At 36.5% G+C, this 23,944-nt stretch overlaps 1 protein-coding gene across 2 annotated transcripts in view; it reads right to left on the reverse strand.

Moving 5' to 3' along the window:
• Positions 1 to 1,516: 1,516 nt before the first annotated feature.
• Positions 1,517 to 23,944, reverse strand: part of FAM199X (family with sequence similarity 199, X-linked) — a 51,561-nt gene continuing 29,133 nt past the window's right edge. For both annotated transcript variants that reach the window (XM_053580235.1, XM_053580234.1), the window contains exons 3-6: positions 6,508 to 6,657; positions 6,110 to 6,271; positions 4,603 to 4,869; positions 1,517 to 3,324 (exon numbers count right to left, since the gene is read on the reverse strand). In XM_053580235.1, coding sequence (XP_053436210.1) covers positions 3,154 to 3,324; positions 4,603 to 4,869; positions 6,110 to 6,271; positions 6,508 to 6,657 — 750 coding nt within the window. In that variant the 3' untranslated portion in view covers positions 1,517 to 3,153. The remainder of the gene's footprint in view (positions 3,325 to 4,602; positions 4,870 to 6,109; positions 6,272 to 6,507; positions 6,658 to 23,944) is intronic.

The following is a 23,944-nucleotide window of genomic DNA, read 5'->3' on the forward strand; positions in this document are numbered from 1 at the left end:
TCCTAACATTTTTGGCTTAACTATGAAAATATTTGATAAATTTTACAATTTTTAAAGCTCATCAGAATCTATATACCTTTATACAGCTGTTTCTTGTAATTTTTCTTTTATGAGGATAAGATTTAGCACTTTTAAAAGCTAAATAAAATGGGACATCCACCCAATCTATAGAATCATTATTTTAGAAGTCAATTTCTGGGATTAATTCAGCCATTATCTAATTTGTGCAAAGAATGGAGGAAACTGGACAAAACTGTTATAGCCTAACAAAAAATCAAGATGAAGAAGTCCTACGGATAAAAAAAAAAGTATTTTCCTAAGTTCTTATTTTGGGACAGAATGAACTAGTCCTATTTACCCCACTACATATTATAGTATACTGCCTTTCTTTAATTTTTGCAAGACCATGGAAAATACATGCCATCTTGTTTAAGTCAAGGTTCATCCTTTAAAAAGCTATGGTAGGGACTGACACACTACAAGATCTCTAATAAAATGTATTTGGATGAATCCGGAGGCAATTTATCATACCTTCAGTTAATAAGGTTTATTTTTAAAAAGGGAGAGAATTACTGGCTCCAATGTCAGCTCCCTTACAGATGAGAACCAACAATGGAGCAAATAAATATTGCCTTTTTATTAACTGGTAAATTAGGGTTTATATATAAAAAGAAATATTGAGTTGGATTTATTTTAAGCTAGAATCAGAGATATTCCTGATTAAATAATTTATTAAATTCCAAAAATGAGATTATTCAAACTTGAATTACCTACATGAGGCTTTAAAACAGAAAAAAAGTATAGCATGTTAACAAAGACAAAAGAACTTTTTGTTTATGTCTTCCTTTTTCGGGGTTGGCTTCTTGTTGGGAGAGGGATAAAGACTTTTTAATCTCCCTCTTGGATCATAAGCAAGCCCAAGTCGTTTAATGTTTTTTCTTTCAATCAAAGGAAATATTTTCAATCTCTTCCAGACTGACTTTATGGGCTATCTCTAATTTATAGTATTATAAGAACAGTGCATCAGACTTACACAAAATTTCACGATGTAATTCGTGTTTGTGCAAACCTTTACAAAGTAAAAATTGGTGCTGTGATACTTTGGTAAACTTGTTTAATAGTATCTTAAATTAAATCTAAAGTAATAAGACTATTTGATTGTTGGAGGAATAGAGGAATTGTTTTGAAATTACATCAGACTTTAAGATTTTCTTTTACTGTCAAGTAAACAGTTTGTAAGTATTTGACAGATAAATACTGCTCTATGGTCTCTAAAAGGGGCCTATTTTCCTTTAAAAATAGGTAAAGAAGGTAGGCAATCATTCTGTTGGATTCTGCTTCTGCTAAGAGCAGTAAAGAAATATATTTGCTCTTCCTACACTTGGCAAGGAAAATAACAAGATTGACTCCACCTTCTGAAGAGTATTCTGGAGTCTATCCCCAAACTCTTCTTGGGCCCTCTAAGCTCATTAAGAGTATCAAAGAGCAGATAGCGGGAAAGTCAGGATTGTTCCAATTGAAAACAATAGACATTTACCTTTATTTTAGTAAAAATTTAAATTATGACCTTAGTAGTCTTCAAAATGTTACAACCATACCACAGACCTCAGCAAAGCTGCAATGCATCAATTTTTATCCTCAGTTTTCATTCTTTAGTATTTAGGAAACCAGAATGAAATAAAAAAATTTAATACACTTGATTATAAGCAAAGTTTAAGCCTTTATATCAACTAAGAATTAAAGTTATTAATCTTTTTCTGAACAAGCTACTCAATATAACTAAAATTAAAAAGTAGAAATCCTATTAACTTCTGGATTCCAGAGTTTAACAAATATTGACTAAAACTCTTCCTACAGAACCATGATTACCTACAATACAAAGAATATTATCAAAGTCAGAAAGCAGCTTGATTGTCAGTAGTATTAGTTTTCATCTTCTTTAACCCATGTGAATGTTCAAGACGTAGGAGAAGAAAAGGAACCACAAAATTCCCAATGTTCATAACAACAAACTCTCTACAAAAACATGTAAAGATACTCTATGATTTCACATTTAAAATTAGGGTTCTATTAATAACCAACAACCTAAAGTTTCTATATCTTATTACTCTGTATATATCTAATTTACAGAGATTAGCAGAACTGTAAGGGTTTCCATTAGATAATTTTGAATATTAACCAGGTCACATGCCAGAAGCTATTATTCCAAATATTTAAAAATTAGAGCTGTGCTGGAAAAAAAATAAACCAACAAAAAATTGAGAGAGATAAAGAGACTTATTTTTTGCCTCTGAGACAATTTTACAACTTAAAATTTCAGTAAGCAATGGAAAAGCAGAACTGGTTCTTTTGCCTAATTGCTTTTCCATTTGAATATTAATCAACATAACATCAAGTCTAAAATTCAGCTACTAGTAACATTTCCTCAGTAGTCATAAGTTACAAAAAGAATACTGAATTTACATAATGTGAAAAAAATAAATCTAACAGGAAAAAGATTAGGGCCTGTTATTATACCTTTGAGTTAAGAATGAATGAAAATAGAACTAAACCTAATGAAGGCACTATTGTAAACAGCAATCCACACCTTGCCCACTCCCACACCTCAAAAAAAGATTTCTACCAGTTATCAAGAATTATGCTATGGCCCCTTAGAAAAAGTAAACTAAGAAATTATAACATTAAGAAGGGAACAGAGTTATCTTCAAACATGTATGTATGCTGACACAATAAACTATTTGTCAGCAGTACTTTGAAATCTTCTAAACTGTAAAAGTACTAAGGTCTTTGAAAAAGCCTGCTTAACCACCATAATGTTTAAATAGTCAAAACACTTACCCAAGTCAGTGGTTCTTAAACTAGAATGTGCCTAAGAATAACCTGGCACTTGTTAAAACACATTGTTGGGCCCCTTCACTCAGGTTTGTTTCACTAGGTCAGGGGTGGGCCCAATAGTAGGCATCCTAACAACTTCTCAACTTCTCAGGTAATGCTGAAGCTGCAGGTCCCTGGACCACCCACTAAGAACAACTGGCTTAAATTATTAATGGTATATCAGCACAGCCCTAACCAAAATTTTGGTCAAGATGCATGTAAACCAATAAGGATAGAATACTTTAGTGCTTAGAAAGAACGCTGATCAATTCATCCTTACTACATCAAAACGTCAACATCTGCTTCATGGTCTTCCTCAGTCACTTTCAAGGACAGCACCTCTTCATTAAGGAACAGCCCGCTTAGCCTCTCCTTCCGGGCCTGCCTCTGCTCTTTCAGCTGCCTTTTACGGAAGGCCTTCTGCTGTAACTTTCGCTGTTTGGATCGCTTCTGTCAAAATAAAAATTTCTAAATCAGTAAGGTTTGAGTTCTTTGTATATTTACCCCCAAATGTTTTATGAACCAATTTCTCCATTTTCTAAATTTTAAGAGCTGTTAGTATGATCCTTGTTCCAATTAAGTAAGCCACTGGCTTAGACTTGAAAATAATTCTTCAATATTCTACTTTTATGGTATTTGACCAGTACCTTCTGATTAGGAAGGGTTAAAACTTGATAATTTTTGTTAGTTATAAATAACTAGATATTTCAAAGACTTACTTTTTAAAAAAATCCAATTACGGTACATTGGTGTCAGTGCATGGTGAACATACCAATCAATACTAGGGAACACTACTGAAAACCAGTGTAGAGAACATGGCCCAAATCACTAATGATTATGATTCTCAAGTACCTTTCATCTAAGAACACTAGCAATTTTACAATGGCTGGGGAAAAAAGTCATGCCTGTTTCATACTGGGAAAATACCATCTAAAAAGTCCATTAGAAACCCTGAGAGTACTCCAACCCTTGTCACTGGTGAACTGATGCCAAAAAGGAATGATCACATGTCCAGAGAAATCCCTTGGCAACCAACAAAGCTAGCTATGTTTCTGCTACTTCACTAAGAACCAGAGAAGGAATCTTCAAGTCACCACTGGGTTCCCAGAGAATTAAACATTCTCTTATCATCCTTAAAATGGCTCTCTAGACTCTTACCACTGCAAGGAACTAAACTGCCCTGCTAAGCCACAGCACCATTTTATATATGGTTACATTTTCCCTTTTTTAGTGTCTGACAATATATTTTTTTCAATAGTGAAAGAATAGATGGAAATTACAGAAAGCATTATTACATTTTAAAATTAGCTAAGAAGAAACATTCAAGATTAAAACATTAAGAAAACAGACACACACAAAACATACAGGACATTCTTAGGAGCTAATAGACAGCATCAGCAACATAGTGAGATTCGCTCAGTAGTGAGTTGCAGTCAATATTGCAATCTTGAGAATAACTCCTTATTTCCACCAATTTATCTTACTTAAAACAGAAACAAAAATCAGGTTAAATTGAATGTAACAATATGGTTGTGGGTCAAAACAGCATGTTAAAGCACTCAGGCTAGAGTGCTTAGTTCAATAGCAGAGCATCCTGCTTGCACAATTAAAACCAAAACCCACAGGCATCAAGACAGCAGGATCACTTTAACTCTTTAAGAAATTTATGTGAAGGAGTACTAATGTTAGTACTGAAAGGTAAAGTTTTGTATTGATTAGACTTTTTACTTTTGAATCCCGAATCCGCTCTGCTGCACTTGCAGACAGGTTGCTGTCACTGTGTGCTCGACTCATGTTGGCACTGGAGTTTGAAGCAGAGTTTCCAACACTGGACCCACTGCTGCTTGCAGAACTGACCATGCTGGCACTGCTGCTGCTGGCGCTGGCACTGGCACCGCTCACTCCACTGGTGCTTGCACAACTAAAGTTGCTTCTCTTCCAGGCCTCTCTTGCAGGCCGTTGGCGAGGGCTATGCTCCTTGATATAGTTTCTGACCTTGGGATACACAGACAAAAATTGGTTAGTGTTTTACCCTTTCTACCCTCAAAATTCTGGGAGGGAAAAATTACATTGTACTTAATCAAAAGTGCTGTAGATTCATAAATAAGAAAGAACAGAAGGGCAAATGAAATCTCTAAATTTAGAAATAAGTACCAGAAAAATGGACAATATTCAAAATTCTAGAAAACATGAGCTAGATTTTAAAAGCATATAAAATATGGGCGGCTCAGTCAGTAAGGCGCTGGCCCAATATACCAAGGGTGGTGGGTTCAAACCCGGCCCCAGCCAAACTGCAACAAAAAAATAGCTGGGCCTTATGGCAGGCGCCTATAGTGCCAGCTACTTGGGAGGCTGAAGCAAGAGAATTGCCTAAGTTCAGGAGTTGGAGGTTGCTGTGAGCTGTGACGCCACAGCACTCTACCGAGGGCGATAAAGTGAGACTCTGTCTCTTAAAAAAAAAAAAAAAGCATATAAAATATAATCAGTAACTGGAAGGCTACCGGCCTTCATAATTTAAGATTGCAAGAAAATAACACAATAGAAACTAGCAACAATACAACATAGATGAGATAAGGTGGAGATAAAGGTCTCCACTTCAGATGATTAAAGTAAATTTCAGATTATATCTAAGATCAGAGTGTTTCCTAAATCTTAGCTAAGGGCCAACAGTACTTGTCTTCAAATACAAGATATCAATTTACCATACTAATGAAAAATGAGCTGGAATGTAGAAAATTATACTACGTTGTGAGAAATATTGAAATGTGAGAAATTTTTCATAAATAATGACAAATGCAAAATAAACAAACAAACCAAAAGTAGAACTTAAGGAAAAAAATATTCGTTCAATCATGTACTAGAGAAAAAGAGCAGCAAAGCAGCTTTTAATAATTGGTATTTGGATAGTCAATTAGTCTCCTGTAAGTTGAATTAGAATAAATCTATCTTAGCCTAATCACCCCTTATGTGGTAACATTAAGTTTCAAAGCCTATATAACTGAAGAGCAGGTTCTAGATCCACAGTGATCCCAGAAAGGTACTGCCAGATGTGATGTTCGCAAGTCCTCTTAAATCTACATGTTCTCTAATATTACTGTGATTTTTGCTAATATTACATTTTATAGCAGTAATTTTAACCTTGTTTATCTATGCACTTACAATGATTACTCAAGTCTACATTTTAGAAGATGGTGGTATTTTCAATAGGTAAACAATCTATATTTTCTTTACATACCTGCTTCAGTTTTTCATCTGTGAGACAGTTAAGTTCAATAATAAACTCACTGTCTGTTGGGGAGATTTGAGCAGAAGGATCAATGATTTTAATAATGTCAAGTTGCTCCCGAAGACCCATCTCAGTACTGACTTTACGACTCAGATATTCAATATATTCCACCTATGTGATAAAAAATTACAACAAACAATATCATTGCTAAAACCTCTGATCCTTTACAATGTCAATTATGATGTGTTTTATATATTAGAAGCACTTAAGATTATACCCCAAAATACAGTTAAATTACTAAATCTAAATTTGAGACACATTTACTCAATAACTTTAAATAGGCAATAAACTGAGCCTCATATATTCTCCACATACATGCTTTTAATTAAGAATGTGGAGATATTTACCTGCTCATCATTTGTCATTGCACTCCAAGGAAGTTCATCTAAATTCCGGTGCTTGTTTTTCTTTTTAGGAAGCAGGCAAGGTGAACTTGGAATACTGGGTATGACATCAGAAAGCACATCACTCCCACTGGCAATGTCGCTGCCTGGTAACTTTATAAAAATAAGGAGGGAGGGGGTAGGGAAAGCAAAATGTTGTAAAACTACATTTTAAACATCACAATATATCACATGTTGATTAAATCAAACAATAATGATTAAAAGGTACTTTACTATAAGACTCACGGCAGATACAGAATCATTAATTCTGACCTAAGCCTATTTTATACAAAGCTGCAACATCAATATACTTTGTATATATTGACTTTTTCACTGAAAGATGTTTTCCAAAAGCTTAAAATCATAATCAAGACTTGTTAAAATGGTAAGAGTCCATGATCATCATCAAGGCTTTTAATTTATACTGTGAATGTGACTAGAGCCCAGACAACTTAACGAATAACCAGCTTTGGTCACCATTTCAGGATACCTCTGTGATCTGCCACTAACTGGATTTGTGTCAGTGACCGTGCTAGACATATGGCCAACATAAAGACAAATAAATCATGGTCCTTGTCCTCAAGTTTGTATGAACTTCAAGGCATTAAAATTAATTTAATATATGCTGCAAACCAGGGGTCCTCAAACTTTTTAAAAAGGGGACCAGTTTACTGTCCCTCAGACCGTTGGAGGGCCGGACTATAGTTTAAAAAAAAAACAAAATCCTATGAACAAATCCCTGTGTACACTGCACATATCTTAGTTTGAAGTAAAAAAACAAAAACGGGAACAAATACAATCACACCGCCTCATGTGGCCCGCGGGCTGCAGTTTGAGGACCCCTGCATAAACACTTTAAGGACCAGAAGTATCATTAACGAAAAATTAAAAAGAAAACGGTTGAAGACAAAGTATAGACAAAGGAGAAATAAAACCAAGCTAAATGCACAGAAAAATCAATTTAAAGTGAGATAAACAGCAAAAATATCTTCTATAATATATTGCCCATTAAACACAGTGGATATAATTTTTAACAGCTTAATTGATATATAATTTTATACACAGAAATGCACATATTTAGTTGTATAATGTATACAATTTGATGAGTTTGCACATACCCAAATGCCCATATACCCATTTACCATTATCAAGGTAATAAACATACCTGTCACCTTCAAAAGTTCCAATGGATTTAATTTTAAATAAATGCATTTAAGTTATTCATCAAAAACAAAGTATTTTCTTCTACAAAGTACATAACAATGTTCAGAAATACTGGTTTCATTTTTACAAGGTACAAAACAGCATCTTTTTAAGTTGCATCTATAGAGTTTGCAATCGTATCTGAACTCTGGTAGGGTTTTGAAACTACAAAAAGAGAAGAGTTACTTTATGAAAACTATTATAATCACATGTACTTGATCTCCTATTGTATACACAGCAGTATAGTAGGTACAGAGGATTCAAAGGAATTTAAGTCTTTACACAAAAACTTTATACTCTATTTGAGAAGGTACTACAGTAACACAAACACGCAATTATAAACATAGTACATAATGAATACTAAGGTTGAGATGGCCTGTCATCAATGGAAATATCGAGCAGCCAGTTAAAGCTGCAGGATTAAAGTTGGGAGAGCTACAAGGGACTGTAGGCAGGGATGGGAAGTCAATCCTATAGAAAAGAAGAGTGAAGCCACAAAGACGGGGTCAATCACCACGTAAGATGACTATGACATTCAGAATGAAAAGTAAGTTGAGAGAGACCATTCTTTTTTTTATTATTATTTTTTATTAAATCATAACTGTATACATTGATATGATCATGGGGCATCATACACTCGCTTCATAGACCATTTGACACATTTTTGTCACAGTGGTTAACACAGCCTTTCCGGCGTTATCTCAGTTACTGTGCCAAAACATTTACATTCTACATTTACCAAGTTTCGCAAATACCCCTGTAATATGCACCACAGGTGTGATCCCACCAATCCCCCTCCCTCTACCCCCTCCCCCCCTTTCCCACTTCCCCCTATCGTTAAGTTGTAGCTGGGTTATAGCTTACATGTGAGAGTCCCAAATTAGTTTCATAGTAGGGCTGTGTACATTGGGTACTTTTTCTTCCATTCTTGGGATACTTTACTAAGAAGAATATGTTCCAGCTCCATCCATGTAAACATGAAAGAGGTAAAGTCTCCATCTTTCTTTAAGGCTGCATAGTATTCCATGGTATACATATACCACAATTTATTAATCCATTCGTGGATCAATGGGCACTTGGGCTTTTTCCATGACTTAGCTATTATGAATTGGGCTGCAATAAACATTCTGGTACAAATATCTTTGTTATGTTGTGATTTTTGGTCTTCTGGGTATATGCCCAGCAGAGGAATTACAGGATTGAATGGCAGATCTATTTTTAGATCTCTGAGTGTTCTCCATATATCTTTCCAAAAGGAATGTATTAATTTGCATTCCCACCAGCAGTGCAGAAGTGTTCCCTTTTCTCCGCATCCACGCCAACATCACTGGTCTTGAGATTTTGTGCTATAGGCTAGTCTCATTGGAGTTAGATGATATCTCAAAGTAGTTTTGATTTGCATTTCTCTGATGATTAAAGATGATGAGCATTTTTTCATATGTCTGAAGGCCTTGCGCCTGTCTTCTTCAGAGAAATTTCTCTTCAAATCCCTTGCCCAGCCTGCGATGGGATCCCTTGTTTTTTTCTTGCTGATGCGTTTGAGTTCTCTGTGGATTCTGGTTATTAAACCTTTGTCAGACATCCCTGCAAATATCTTCTCCCATTCTGAGGGCTGTCTGCTTGCTCTGCTTACTGTGTTCTTAGCTGTGCAGAAGCTTTTTAGTTTGATCAAGTCCCAGTAGTGTATTTTTGAAGCTGCATCAATTGCCCGGGGGGTTCTCCTCATGAAATACTCACCCAGACCAATTTCTTCAAGGGTTTTCCCTGCATTCTCCTCTAGTATTTTTATAGTTTCATGTTTTAAGTTTAAATCTTTACTCCAATGAGAGTCTATCTTAGTTAATGGTGAAAGGTGTGGGTCCAATTTCAGTCTTCTGCAGGTTGCCAGCCAGTTCACCCAGCACCATTTGTTAAATAGGGAATCTTTTCCCCACTGAATGTTTTTAATTGGCTTGCCAAAAATCAAATAGCAGTAAGTAGCTGGATTCATCTCTTGGTTCTCTATTCTGTTCCAGATATCTACTTCTCTGTTTTTGTGCCAATACCATGCTGTTTTGATCACTATCGATTTGTAGTAAAGTCTGAGGTCTGGTAGTGTGATTCCTCCTGTTTTGTTCTTATTTCTGAGTACTGTCTTGGCTATTCGAGGTTTTTTCTGATTCCATATAAAACGAAGTAATGTTTTTTCAAGATCTTTAAAATATGACAGTGGAGCTTTAATAGGGAGTGCGTTGAAATTATATATTGCTTTGGGTAGTATGGACATTTTGATAATGTTGATTCTTCCCAGCCATGAGCATGGTATGTTTTTCCATTTGTTAACATTTTCAGCTATTTCTTTTCTTAGAGTTTCATAGTTCTCTTTATAGAGATCTTTCACGTCTTTTGTTAGGTAAATTCCCAAATATTTCAACTTCTTTGGCACTATTGTGAATGGGATAGAGTCCTTAACTGCTTTTTCAATTTGACTGTTGTTGGTGTATATAAAGGCTACCGATTTATGAATGTTGATTTTGTAACCTGAGACGCTGCTCTATTCCTTGATCACTTCTAGGAGTTTTGTAGTAGAGTCCCTAGTTTTTTCCAGATACACAATCATATCATCTGCGAAGAGTGAGAGTTTGATGTCTTCTGACCCTATATGGATACCCTTGATCGCCTTTTCTTCCCTAATTGCGGTGGCTAAAACTTCCATTACAATGTTGAAAAGCAATGGAGACAATGGGCAGCCTTGTCTGGTTCCTGATCTGAGTGGAAATGATTCCAATTTAACTCCATTCAATATGATATTGGCTGTGGGTTTGCTGTATCAGTTTGCCTCTATCAGTTTAAGGAAAGTCCCTTCTAGACCAATTTTCTTGAGTGTTCTCATCATGAAGGGATGCTGGATATTATCAAAAGTTTTTCTGCATCAATTGAGAGAATCATATGGTCTTTGTTTTTTAATTTGTTTATGTGCTGAATTACATTTATAGATTCACGTATATTGAACCAGCCTTGAGACTCTGGGATAAAACCAACTTGGTCATGATGTATAATTTGTTTGATGTGTTGCTGGATTCTGTTTGTTAGGATCTTGTTGAATATTTTTGCATCTATATTCATTAGTGATATTGGTCTATAATTTTCTTTTCTTGTTGGGTCTTTTCCTGGTTTGGGGATCAGGGTGATGTTTGCTTCATAGAACGTGTTGGGTAGTCTTCCTTCTTTTTCTACATTTTGGAACAGGTTGAGTAATATAGGTATTAATTCCTCTTTAAACGTTTGGTAGAATTCTGACGTGAAACCATCTGGTCCCGGGCTTTTCTTTTTAGGGAGGTTTTGTATAGTTGATGCTATTTCTGAACTTGATATGGGTCTGTTCAACATTTCTACTTGATTCTGGTTAAGTCTTGGAAGGTGGCGTGCTTCCAAGTATCGGTCTATTTCCTTCAGATTTTCATATTTCTGAGAATAAAGTTTCTTGTAATATTCATTAAGGATTTTTTTGATTTCTGATGAGTCTGTGGTTATTTTGTCTTTGTTGTTTCTGTTTGATGATATTAGAGATTTTACTCTTTTTTTCCTGATTAGGTTGGCCAGAGGTTTATCTATTTTATTGACCTTTTCAAAAAACCAGCTTTTTGATTTATTGATCTGTTGTATTATTCTTTTGTTTTCAATTTCGTTTAATTCTGCTCTAATTTTGGTTATTTCTTTTCTTCTACTGGGTTTGGAGTTGGAATGTTCTTCCTTTTCCAGTTGCGTGAGATGTCCCATTAAGTTGTTAACTTCCTCTCTTTCCGTTCTCTTGAGGAAGGCTTGCAGTGCTATAAATTTCCCTCTTAGAACTGCCTTTGCAGTGTCCCAGAGGTTCTGAAAGTTTGTGTCTTCATTGTCATTTTGTTCCAAAAAATTGGCGATTTCTTTCTTAATCTCATCTCTGACCCAGCTATCATTCAGCATAAGGTTATTTAACTTCCATGTTTTTGTATGGGTATGCAGATTCCTGTTGTTACTCAATTCGAGTTTTATTCCATGATGGTCCGAAAAGATGCATGGAATAATTTCTATTCCTTTAAATTTACTGAGGTTAGACTTGTGACCTAAAATGTGGTCAATTTTGGAGTAAGTTCTGTGGGCTGATGAGAAGTATGTGTATTCAGTTTTGTTGGGATGAAATGTTCTGTAGATGTCTGCTAAATCTAAATATTGGATGGTTAGGTTTAAATCTAAGATTTCTTTGCTCAGCTTCTTTCTGGAGGATTGATCCAACACTGCCAAGGGAGTGTTGAAATCTCCGACGATTATGGAGCTGGAGGAAATCAAGTTACTCATGTCTGTTAGAGTTTCTCTTATAAATTGAGGTGCATTCTGGTTGGGTGCATAGATATTAATAATTGAGATCTCATCATATTGAGTATTACCCTTAACAAATATGAAGTGACCTTTCTTGTCCTTCCTTACTTTTGATGGTTTAAAGCCTGCTGTATCTGCAAATAAAATTGCAACACCTGCTTTTTTCTGATTACCATTTGGCTGAAATATGGATGACCATCCTTTCACCCTGAGTCTGTATTTGTCTTTTAAGTTGAGATGTGACTCTTGTATGCAGCAAATATCTGGCTTGAGTTTTTGTGTCCAGTCAGCTAACCTATGCCTCTTTAGAGGACAGTTTAAGCCATTCACATTGATGGAGGGTATTGATAAGTCTGGTGGAATTTGGGGTATCGAGTTTTTCAAAGGTCCAGTGGACATTTTTAATCCTTTCGCCAGTGTGGAAGTTGGAGTTTGATCCGAAGTTTCTGAGTGAGTTTACTTTTGTGGTATAGGATTGGGTTGGTCATTGTGGAGGATAGGTCTGAGAACATCCTGAAGAGCTGGTTTACTTATGGCAAATTTTTTCAACATATGAATGTCATTGAAGTATTTAATTTCTCCATCATAGATGAAACTCAGTTTAGCTGGATACAAGATCCTGGGTTGAAAGTTTTTTTGCTTTAGGAGATTAAAAGTTGATGACCAGCCTCTTCTGGCTTGAAAAGTTTCAGCAGAGAGATCTGCAGTTATTCTAATATTCTTACCTTTGTACGTTATAGTTTTCTTTCGCCGGGCTGCTTTGAGAATCTTCTCTTTCATGTTAACTTTAGTGAAGCTAATTATGATATGTCTGGGGGATGACTTATTGGGGTTGAATCGTGCTGGGGTTCTGAAGCTGTCTGCTATCTGAATTTCAGATTCTCTAGGCATGTCTGGAAAATTTTCTTTCATAATTTCATGCAGAAGGGCCTCTGTGCCCTCGGAGGCCACTTCATCGTTCTCAGAAATTCCTATAATTCTTATGTTGCTTTTTTTCGAATTATCTGAGAGTTCTCTGAGTGAGTGATCCGTTTTTGCTCTCCATTTCTCTTCCTCTTTGAGAGATTGGGAATGTTCGAAGACTTTATCTTCAATGTCAGAAATCCTTTCTTCTGCTTGCTCCATTCTGTTACTGAGGGATTCTACTGTATTTTTCGTATCTTTGAGGGCTGTAAGTTCTTGCTTCAGTGTGTCTAAGTCTTTGGTGGTTTTGTCTTTAAATTCATTAAATTCTTGAGACAATTTTTGAATTTCTCCTCGAATTCCTAATTCCATTTTATTAATCTTGTCTGCAATCCAAATTCTGAATTCGATTTCTGACATCTCAGCCAGTTGTTTATGAATGGGATCTTCAATCACATCTGCCGTATCTTTTCTTGGGGGTGTTGATCTATTCTGGTTATTCATGTTACCAGAGTTTTTCCGCTGATTCCGCCCCATGGTTATTTTACTCCCTTTGGTTTTTCCCCTGGGGTTTTATCGAGGGCCCGTACAGTGTTGTGGCCTGAGAAACTGGGGCCCTGTCTGGTGTGGTGGAGCAAAGTGGTTCTCTCTTGTTTTCAGCTGGTTTCTGTTCGATCCTATTGCAACTTCTACTCTGGCTTGAAGTCTCCGCTGTGTGGAAAAATCAGCAATTAAGTCACTCCGCCCGCCCACCTCTGGCCCCAGTTGGAAAAGGAGAATCAAACCTTCCTACAATCGCACACCCAGGGCACCGCCTGAAAAGTCCTCAGTCTATTAGCCCATTTCAAAAGGTCCAAATCAACTGTCTCAATCGGCACTTGTCTCAGGTGGGAGAGTTCAAGAGGTCTCTGGGAACTGGATCACAGGGGCCTGGTGACTCCTCTGACACGGCTCACCCCAGTGCAGCGTGGAGTCAGGAGGAGCCACCCAGCAAACAGAGCTGTCTGGGAAGGTTGACGTCTCCTTCCCCACTTTGCCCCTTCGTCGGACCCAGTCACTGGTATCTCTGCAGATGGCTAACCCAGTTGCCTGTAGTGAACAGACACTCCAGGGGTTTGCACCTGCCTGAATCGCAAGGAAGTCTGCCAGGCCCCCGCAGACTGCCGCTATCTAGCAGGAGGAGATGGGGCCTGACATCTTTGAGTGTTTGATGCAGGTGATGGGAAGGAGGTGTTCACTCAGGCTTAGCCCCGTCCCTGATGGATGCTGCTAACAGAACAGAACAGAACAGACAACTTTGCGGTTCTGTCTCTGTTCCTGTAGTCGCCTACAGAAGACGGGCTGTTTTGAGTTCAAACGTCTTTGCTGCTGGAGATTTGTGTCTGAACACCTCTCTGGGTTGGCCCACCCTGGTAGCTTCCCGGGTTTGTGAGCCGTGTCAGGAAATCCCCCGCTCACCGGTGGCCTCCTCTGGTTGCCCAGGGAGACAGGGGGTGTGGCCTCAGAATATCCAGAAGTGAGCGCTCTTTTGTTTGCGTCCTTGTGATCACAACTTGCCTCAGCAGTGTTGATGTGCATTCTTCAACCTTCTCTCTTGGTGAGGCTCAAGTCCATCAGGATACTTACTAAATTCCTGTCCCTTAACTCTCCTTCTGGACGGGAGCCTCTGTTGAAAGCTGGCTTCAGTCTGCCATCTTGTCTCCCTCCTCGAGAGAGACCATTCTTTCTGTAAGTAGCTGCTCCTCTTTAAAAATCCACATTTTCACAATGACAGTCATTGACAAATACAAGTACATAAGTCACTTCCAACAATTTGACTTCTTTTAAAATCTCATTAACGAACATTGCTTGAATTGTTCACCACTGGTCCTAATCTTATCTTGTCAATGTTATGGAAGTATGATTGCTGAATACCAACAGGAAAGCTATCTCTTTTTCAGACTTTAATGGGAAAAAATAAAATGCTTTCGTATTTTCCCTTTGACTTCAAATCTCATTAGCAATCTCCTTGGGGTCCCTAAAACAAAATGAGACACTCCTTACCATATGAAAGGCCTCCCATACGTCAAGATCCTTTGATAAATAAGGTAAAAAATGGAACTCTTAAAATACCTGCATTTCAAAATTGAAGAAAAACTGTCATCTGAATCTTTAGTGAGTATCTGCTAGGTGCCAGACCATATGCTAAGCACTTATAATTGTATCTTTAATTCTGTTTATGTGTTTGTTGAGGGAGGTGGTGTAAAAAGGCAATTAATGGTTCTTTGACCATTTAAGTTTTTTCAGGGAGAAGTAAAAAGATGCCAGAGTTCCAATCCCAGCTCCACTGCTCACTAGCAGTGTGAACTTCTGTCAGTTTTTCTTTGAGGCCGGGTGCAGTGGCTCATGCCTGTAATCCTAGCACTCTGGGAGGCCGAGGCAGGTGGATTGCCTGAGCTCATGAATTTGAGACCAGCCTGAGCCAGAGGGACCTTGTCTCTAAAAAACTAGCCAGGTATTGTGGTGGGCACCTGTAGTCTCAGCTACTTGGGAGGCTGAGGCAAGAAAATTGCTTAAGCCCAAGAGTTTGAGGTTGCTGTGAGCTGTGACGCCGTAGGACTCTACCAGTTTGACAAAGTGAGACTCTGTCTCAAAGAAAAAAAAAAAAAAAAGATGTTTTTCTTTGAGCCTCAGAGTTCATAGTAAAATGTGGTTAATACTATCAATCTCTTGGCTCGGCTCCCATAGGTCAGTGGTTAGGGCACCAGCCACATACACCGAGTCTGGCAGGTTCAAAACCTGGCTGCAGCCTGCTAAACAATGACAACTGCAACAAAAAATAGCCGGGCGTTGTGGCAAGTGCCTGTAGTCCCAGCTACTCAGGAGGCTAAGGCAAGGGAATCACTTAAGCCCAAGAGTTGGAGGTTGATGTGAGCTGTGACGCCACTGCACTCTACCAAGGGTGACATAGTAAGACTCTGTCCCCCCCCCCAAAAAAAATACTATCAATCTCAAATGATTATTGAGAGGTTTATGAGATTAACATGCCTGATACAGAGATGAAACTCAGTAGAAGACATTTTTCTTTTCTTGCCCCTTGCCATTATTTTGGATTCTTAGAAAAGGTAGCATAGGTCAGACAGGGTAGTTCATGTCTGTAATCCTAGCACTCTGGGAGACTGAGGTGGGTGGATTGCTTGAGCTCATGACTTTGAGACCAGCCTGAGCAAGAGTAAGAGCCGTCTCTACTTAAATACAAAAAAACTAGCTGGGCATCATGGTGGGTGCCTGTAGTCCCAGCTGCTCAGGAGGCTAAGGCAAGAGGACTGCTTAAGCCCGAGAGTTTGAGGTTGCTGTGAGGTATGATACCATGGCATTCTACCCAGGGTGACAGGGTGAGGCTGTCTCAAAAAAAAAAAAAAAAAAAGAAGAAGAAAAAGAAAGAAAGAAAAGGAGGCATCAACCCTCAGAGAATGCCACGTGTTGCTAAACTGGCTAGGTTAAGTTTAACAAGGCAGTGTTTCAGAAGAATAGAAGGGGAAAAAGAAAAAGGCATTTAGATAAGGAATCATAGATGGGGAAAAAAAAAACCAAAAAACAACAAAACACAGGCCGAGGAAACATATCATAAATTAAAACAGAAAATCAGTGCTAGGGATTTACAAGTTCAACAGAAGACCCAGAAGCTGTTATACGATATGTAGAAGAGGGCTGATAACCTATTTTCTAAGAAGTAACTTGATGAAAATGGTCTTTAGGGAAGATTAATTTAAAAGCACTATGGGCATAAAATACAGTGAAGTAAGATTAGAACTAAACAGAAAGCTCTTGTAATCTAAGCCTGGACTAAGACAAGCAAAAATGGAAAGAAAAATCAAAGATGTGAAGATGTGAAAAATTTCACACGAGAGACAATTTACAAAGCTATTTGACAACTGAATGGATAAGAGTAATAAAGAGACAGATGTTGAGACCAGAAGAAAACTGCTGACAGGTCATACAACCCATCCAGAGTGGTATCTCAATTTTTACAAAAATTCAGCAAAAGAACTGAAGCAAGTTTACAGATCTAATCCAAAACCCTCAACTTTACAAAACTAAGGAAAAATGATGTCCAGAGGGGGTTATACAATTAAATGGAAGAATCCCAAAGTAGGACACAAGTCCAGGGCTTTCAACTATGCCAGACATTCTTGCCTTGAAGACAGTTTGGAATGAGAGAAGAAGGCAAGTTGGGATATAGAGAGCATATAGTAATAATGGGAGAAGTAAGCACAAGTGTCCTTTAGACAGAAAATAGTCATTTTCCACTATGATACATGTCACAAAGGAGAGATTTTTTTTCCATGGAAACATTGTAATTGGAAGTTGCATCACTGTCTAAGAACTCATCATCAGATAATAGGTTAGTATTAAATAATAAGGTCATCCAAGTGGAAATGTCAAGTAGTCAATTGGAGATATGGGACTATAGTAGCAGTTATACAGTAGAGTTAATTGTATGGGCTCCTATATATTTATTAGACCAGCAATTTTTCACTTTATAACTGATAATGTATCTCAGAATAAAAATGATTAATAACTCCCATTCCATATTTTTCATGGACAGTATCTGGCATATTTATATTATAATCAGTAATTGTGATACTCAGAAAGAATTAAATCAAATCTCTGCCATATTTTCTGCAGGAAGCTACAGAATTTTATGACTAAGCTCATTTCTGTAACAGCTAATGTGTAATTTCGGACTGCACCTCTAGGTTTCAAGTATGACAGAATTACTCACTCTTTAAATTTTCTAACATTTCCTGCTCAACAACAGAAATAATTTCTTAAGCTCTGAGTCTGGTCAAATATACCCTTAATAATGAAAGAATTGCAAGGAGAGAAAACTATCAACAAAATAGAATGCTAAGATGCTACTTCATTCTAAGATTAAGATCTCTGATCAAGTAGTTAGTATTTCTCTTCCCAGAGAATCTATAAATCATTTATATTTCTATTACTTAGTAGTACTAGAACATCTGTTAAAAGTTTTAAACATATGTAGTTTTCAATCACAACATAATACAAATTTTTAAACTATAGTAAATTATTTTTAGTCTGTATTAATCCTAACATATAATTTGTAATTTTCTTCTCAAATATTTATTGCTCATCATTATAAGGTCCCACAAAACAACATTTTAAACCTTTAAATATTTAAATAGCAAATATCCATGATAACAGAGTACCTATACTCCAATTTCAGAAGTGAGAAAACACATCACTAAGGCAAGATTTTTGTTCCAATGTCATAGTCACTCAAGTACATTAACAGTGAGTGGTTGGGGATGGTTTTTTACTCTACTCATGAAATGACTAAAGAAGCCATCAACCACAATTTAAAATTGCCTGCCATCTTGCAACATTATGGATAAGACTAACTAAATCACATGACACAGAAAAAATATCTCAGCATTATCAGCATTCAATCTGATTATGTTTTACTAAGAATCCTTACAGTGACTTTCTTTTCTGTTATTTTTTTCTTTTTCCTTTTTGAGACAGGGTCTTGCTATGTTGCCTGACTAGCATACAGTCACAGTTCACTGCAACCTCAAACTCCTGGGCTCAAGCAAGCCTCCAAACACAGCCTCCCAAGTAGGTGGGACTATGAGTGTATGCCACCATGCTCTGCTAATTTTTTTTAAGGTCTTGTTGAGATGGAGGTCTCACTATGTTGCCCAGGCTAGTCTTGAACTCCTGACCTCAAGCAATCCTCGCACCTTGACTTCTCAAAGTGCTATGCTTACAGGCATGAGTCACTGCACCTGGCCTGATTTTAAATACAAAGCATGCACTTAGATAAAAGTGACACTGAATAATAAAATATCTGTATAAAGGTGGTCACTGTTGTGATATTTTTATATTTTATATATTATTATTTATAATAGAAAGAATATAAAACAAATGTAAATACAGGAATGGTTTCACAAGTTCTACTACATCTAATTGTAAGAATATTATGTAGCCACTAAAAAATTCATTATGAATATCATGAAAAAGTTTATGATATATTAAAAGAAAAAATTTTATTATAAAGTTATCCAGAAGAGGAGAGAACATTTCCTGACTCCTATGAAGCCATTATTACCCTGATACTAAAGCCAGGCAAAGACACAAGAAAACTACTGACCAATAACCCTTATGAATATAGATGCAAAAATCATTAACAAAATACTATAAAACTATATTCAGAAGCAGAATGAAAGTTCTCCCATAAGATCGAGAAAAAGAAGCAGGCTCAATTTCAGTACTTCTATTCAATATTGTACTTGAAATTTAGCCAGGGCCATTAAGAAAGAAGTAAATGGAAGGTAAAATATTGGGGGCAGAGCAAGATGGTGGACTAAAAGCATCTCCCTACTAGCCACTTGCTGCAAGGCAGGGAAAGAAAACTCCAGCTACCTTTGGCCAGGGTAATGTACCTGGAGACATCACTCCAGGGGCACATTAAAGCAGTAATGGACCACAGAAGCCAATGAGGAGGTCTGGATATGAGGAAAACTAGCACAGAAGGCAAGTATATGGGAATGGGTGGCCTGCCCCCCAAGAACTGGGGACAGGCAGGAGCTGTCCTACAGTTTTTTGATTTTGGGCCAAATTGCTTGCTGGAGCTGCCTTGGAAGGCATAAATGAGTGGACAGACTTGAACAGTGCCGAGCAGCTGGGTTTAAATACTGGGTGGGGTGGATCTCCCATCTGCTAGCGGGGCTGCCATTGAGAAGGCTGTGTGGGAGAAATGGTCAGCTGGGTCCTGGTGCAGGGCCAGCTCTGGTGTACCTACTGAAATTGGGAATCCACTCTTGCATTCAGCTGAGCAGCTCCGGCACCACGGAGGATTGTTGTCATGGGACACTGTGAAATGTACCTCGTAAGGAATCTGGTGAGAGCTTTAAGACCCAACCACCAGGGGACTGAATGCTGACGAAAAAACCAGGCCCTGCCTGAGGGCAACTAAGTCAAGAAGACAGGACCCTATCTCCTTAGCAACTAGAGACTGGTTTCCAGCACTCATTGTTCACAACAAAATCAGTGGTTTGTTCCCCATCTCCTAACACCACAGTGCCACCTGATATCCAGACAATATATTGCTATATACATGTATACATAGCTATATCTACATATAATATACATACATATATAAATATATACACACACATACAGTTATACATATTTTTCCCCCATTTCTCTTTTTTATTGTTGTGGTTGTTACTGTTTTTTGTTGTTTGTTTAGCTTTGGTTTGGTTGGTTGTATTCTGATTTTTTCATTGTTACTTTCTTTAATAGCAAGGGCTCCCTCATTTTTGTTAGGGTTTTTAACCCCTTTTACAAACTTTCTTTTTTATTTCCCTTCTCTTTTTCTCTTTTGGCATAGATTTTTATACTTTTCTCATCTTTCCCACATACATTTTTCATATGACAGCTAAGAGATCCCCTTTTCCTTTATCTTATATATGTTTAATTTTCTTTATCTATTCTCATTTCTTTTTTTTACTTTCCTTGTGTCTGAGGGCTAGGGGTCACAGCCTGGGTCTGACTCAAGGAAGTCACAAGCTTATCATAGTCCAGGGTGTCCTTCTAACTTTGGATTTTGGAAAGACAGTATTGCCAGGTGCCACTGTGACATACTGCTGAACTTCTCATTTGTTTTTTTCTTTTCTTTCTCTTTCTATATTTGGCAGAGGTGAGGTCTTGCTTTTTTGCCAAGGCTGGTGAGGAGCTCCTGGCACAAAGCGACCTGATCAGCACCCCCCACCCCACCAAAGTACTGGTGCTGTGGGTGTGGCCACAGCACCCTGGTCCAACACTATTTTTCCTGTTGCTCTCTTTCTGTCCTTCTTCTCTCCTTTTCTCCAATTCTATACTTTCACTCCTCCTTTTTTTTCCTCTTTCTCCCTGCTTGCTCTTTACCATTCTATTCCTTTTAGCCTTATATCAAGAGGGCACTTCAGCACCTAAGCTGAGACAAGGTAATTCGAAAGAAAAGGAGGCAGTGAAAAGGAAAAATAGGGGAAGGAAGTGAATGAGAAGAAAACACACATGAGAAGAAAGCAACAGAAAAATTCTGGCAACATCAAAAACCAAGAGAGTATATATAGAAAAAACTAATAGAACTGCAAAAAACAAATAGACAAATTATAGTCAAAGATTTCAACACTCTACTCTGATAACTGATACAAATAAACAGAAAATTGGTAGGAATGCAGAAGATTAAGAACACTATCATAAAACTTGCCTTAATTGACATTTATGTAAAAATCCCATAAAACAATAGCATTTTTAAAAAATGTATGTAGAATATTTTTTTTAAACAGTTCCAGCTATAGGTCATAAAGTAAGCCTCATAAATTTAAAAGGATTCAGGTTATACAGAGTTTTGTTCCACCACTGTTATGCAACAGTGGAATTAAATTACAAATCAATAACAGAAAGATCTACAAGAAAATTCTCAAGTATTTGCAAAATAAATACCACAATCCCAAATAACACTGGGTCAGAAAAAGAAATCAAGAAGAAAACTAAAGTGTTTTAAACTGTATAAAAATAAAAATACAACACTCATAATTTGTGGGTTGTAGATAAAGCAGTATTTAGAAAGAATGTATAGTATTAACCAACTATATTAATAAGAATTGTCTCTACTTTTACCTTAAGAAACTAGAAAAAGAAGAATAAACTAAATCCAAAGTTAAGTAGAAAAAAAGGAAAATCAGAGAAAATTAAAGAAATACACAACAGAAAAAATAAATAAAACCAAAATCTTGTTCTTTAAAAAGATCAATAAAATAGATAAACCTCTAGTCAATAGATGAGAGAGGAAAAAAGAGAATACACAAATTATCAGTATCTGTTATGAATGTGTGTTATCACTACAAATTATATAGCTATTAAAAGACTAATAAGGAAATATTATGCAGAATACTTAGCCATGAGTTCAACAACATACATTCCTTGAAAAGATAAAAATTATAAAGTTGACTGAAGAAACAGATAACCAGAACAGTCCTATATCTTATGAAGAAGTTAAATTTCTAATTTAAAAGCAATCTCAAAGAAAAAACTTTTGGTCCAGATAGCTTCCCTGGTGACTTCAACTAAAAATATTTAGGCAAAAAATAATGTCCATTCTACAGTATTTCAAAAACTGGAGCAAAGAAAATATTTCTCAACTAATTCCGCAAACATCACATTAAATATAGAGAAACTACAGATCACTATCTCTCATGAACACAGGTGTAAAAATTCTAAACTATAGTTTAGCAAACTAAATCTAATGATATAGTGAGAAGATAATACATCATGACCAAGTGTGATTTATCTCAAGAATGCACAGTTAGTTGGGCTAACATTAAAAAATTAACCAATGTAATCCACCGCATTAATAGATTTAAAAAAGAAATGATATTAACATCTAAATTGTTGTAAAAAAAAAAAAATAAGCCTTGAAAAAAATCCAGTCTTTTCTTGATCAAAGTTTCAGCAACCTAGGGATAGAAGGAACTTCCCTACCTTGAAGAACATCCACAAAGCATATTACAGCTAAAACATACTTAATGGTGAAAGACTGAATGTCCACTATGGATTTCTAGTTAAGGTCATCCCAGAGGTCCTAGCCAAGGTAAAAAGGCAAGGAAAAATCAAACAAACAAATAATCCAGATTGAAAAAAAAGAAGAAAACCTGTTTCCATTTGAAGATGAGGAGATCAACTATTTAGAAGATCTGATTAAATCTATAAAAAACCTAGTAGAACCAACAAATAGTTTAACAATGTTGCATGATTCAAGATTGATTTAAAAATATTAATTGCATTTATATGTACTAGTAAAGAGCAATCTGAAGTTGAAAGAAAACCATATAATTTGCAATATGATCAAAATAATGAGATAGGGACAAATCTGACAAAGATTTATAAGATCTGTATGTCAAAAACTACAAACCTCACTAAAAAAAAAAAAACAACAAAAATAAGCCCTAAAAAGATGAAGTATAAATGCATAGAGGAAATTACACCATATTCAGTATTTTTAAGATATCAGTTTTCTCCAAATTAATCTGTAAAATCAAGGCAATCCCAATTCTAATCAGCAGCAGGCTGATTAGCAGGCATTGCTTTTAAACTGACAAACTGGTTCTAAGATTCATATGAAAATGGAAAGGACCTGTAATACCTAAGACAACTATGAGAAGAATTAAGTTGGAGAAATTACCCTATGTGACTTAAAGAATTATAGATTTGCAGTAATCAAGACACTATGTTATTGCTTTATAGTTCAGCATAAAGAGACCACAATGGAATAAAATATAAAAAGTAGAAATACACCTATATAAATACGGTCAGATGATTTTCAACAAAGTTACAAAGGCAATTCAGTAGAAAAAGACAGTCTTCAAAAAACAGTGTGGTAGGGCGGTGCCTGTGGCTCGACAGAGTAGGGCACTGGCCCCATATGCCAGAGGTGGTGAGTTCAAACCCGGCCCAGGCCAAAAAATGCAAAACAAACAAACAAAGAAAAACAAACAAACAAACAAAAAAAAAAAAAAAACCCACAGTGTGGTAACTATTAGATACCAAAATGCAAAAACATGAATTCTCTCCATACTTCATACCATACATAAACTTAACACAAAATGGATAAGAGACTTAAATGTAAAATGTAAAACTTAAAACTAAAAAACTTCAAGAAAAAAAAAAGAGAAAAACTTTATAACCTTGGATTAGGCAAAATTTCTTAAAGGTAACAGTAAAATTATTATCCATAAAATAAAAATTAATAAATTGGGGTTTATTAAAATTAAGAACTTCTGCTTTTCCAAAGACTTTTAAGAAAAGGAAAGTACATGCCACAGATTGAGTGGAAACATTGGCAAATCACATATAATAAAGGAATGAAAGAGCGCAGGAAAAAACAAAAACACATATTGCTTAATTC

The sequence above is a fragment of the Nycticebus coucang genome, chromosome X, assembly GCF_027406575.1.
Source record: "Nycticebus coucang isolate mNycCou1 chromosome X, mNycCou1.pri, whole genome shotgun sequence".
Taxonomy (NCBI): Eukaryota; Metazoa; Chordata; class Mammalia; order Primates; family Lorisidae; genus Nycticebus; species Nycticebus coucang.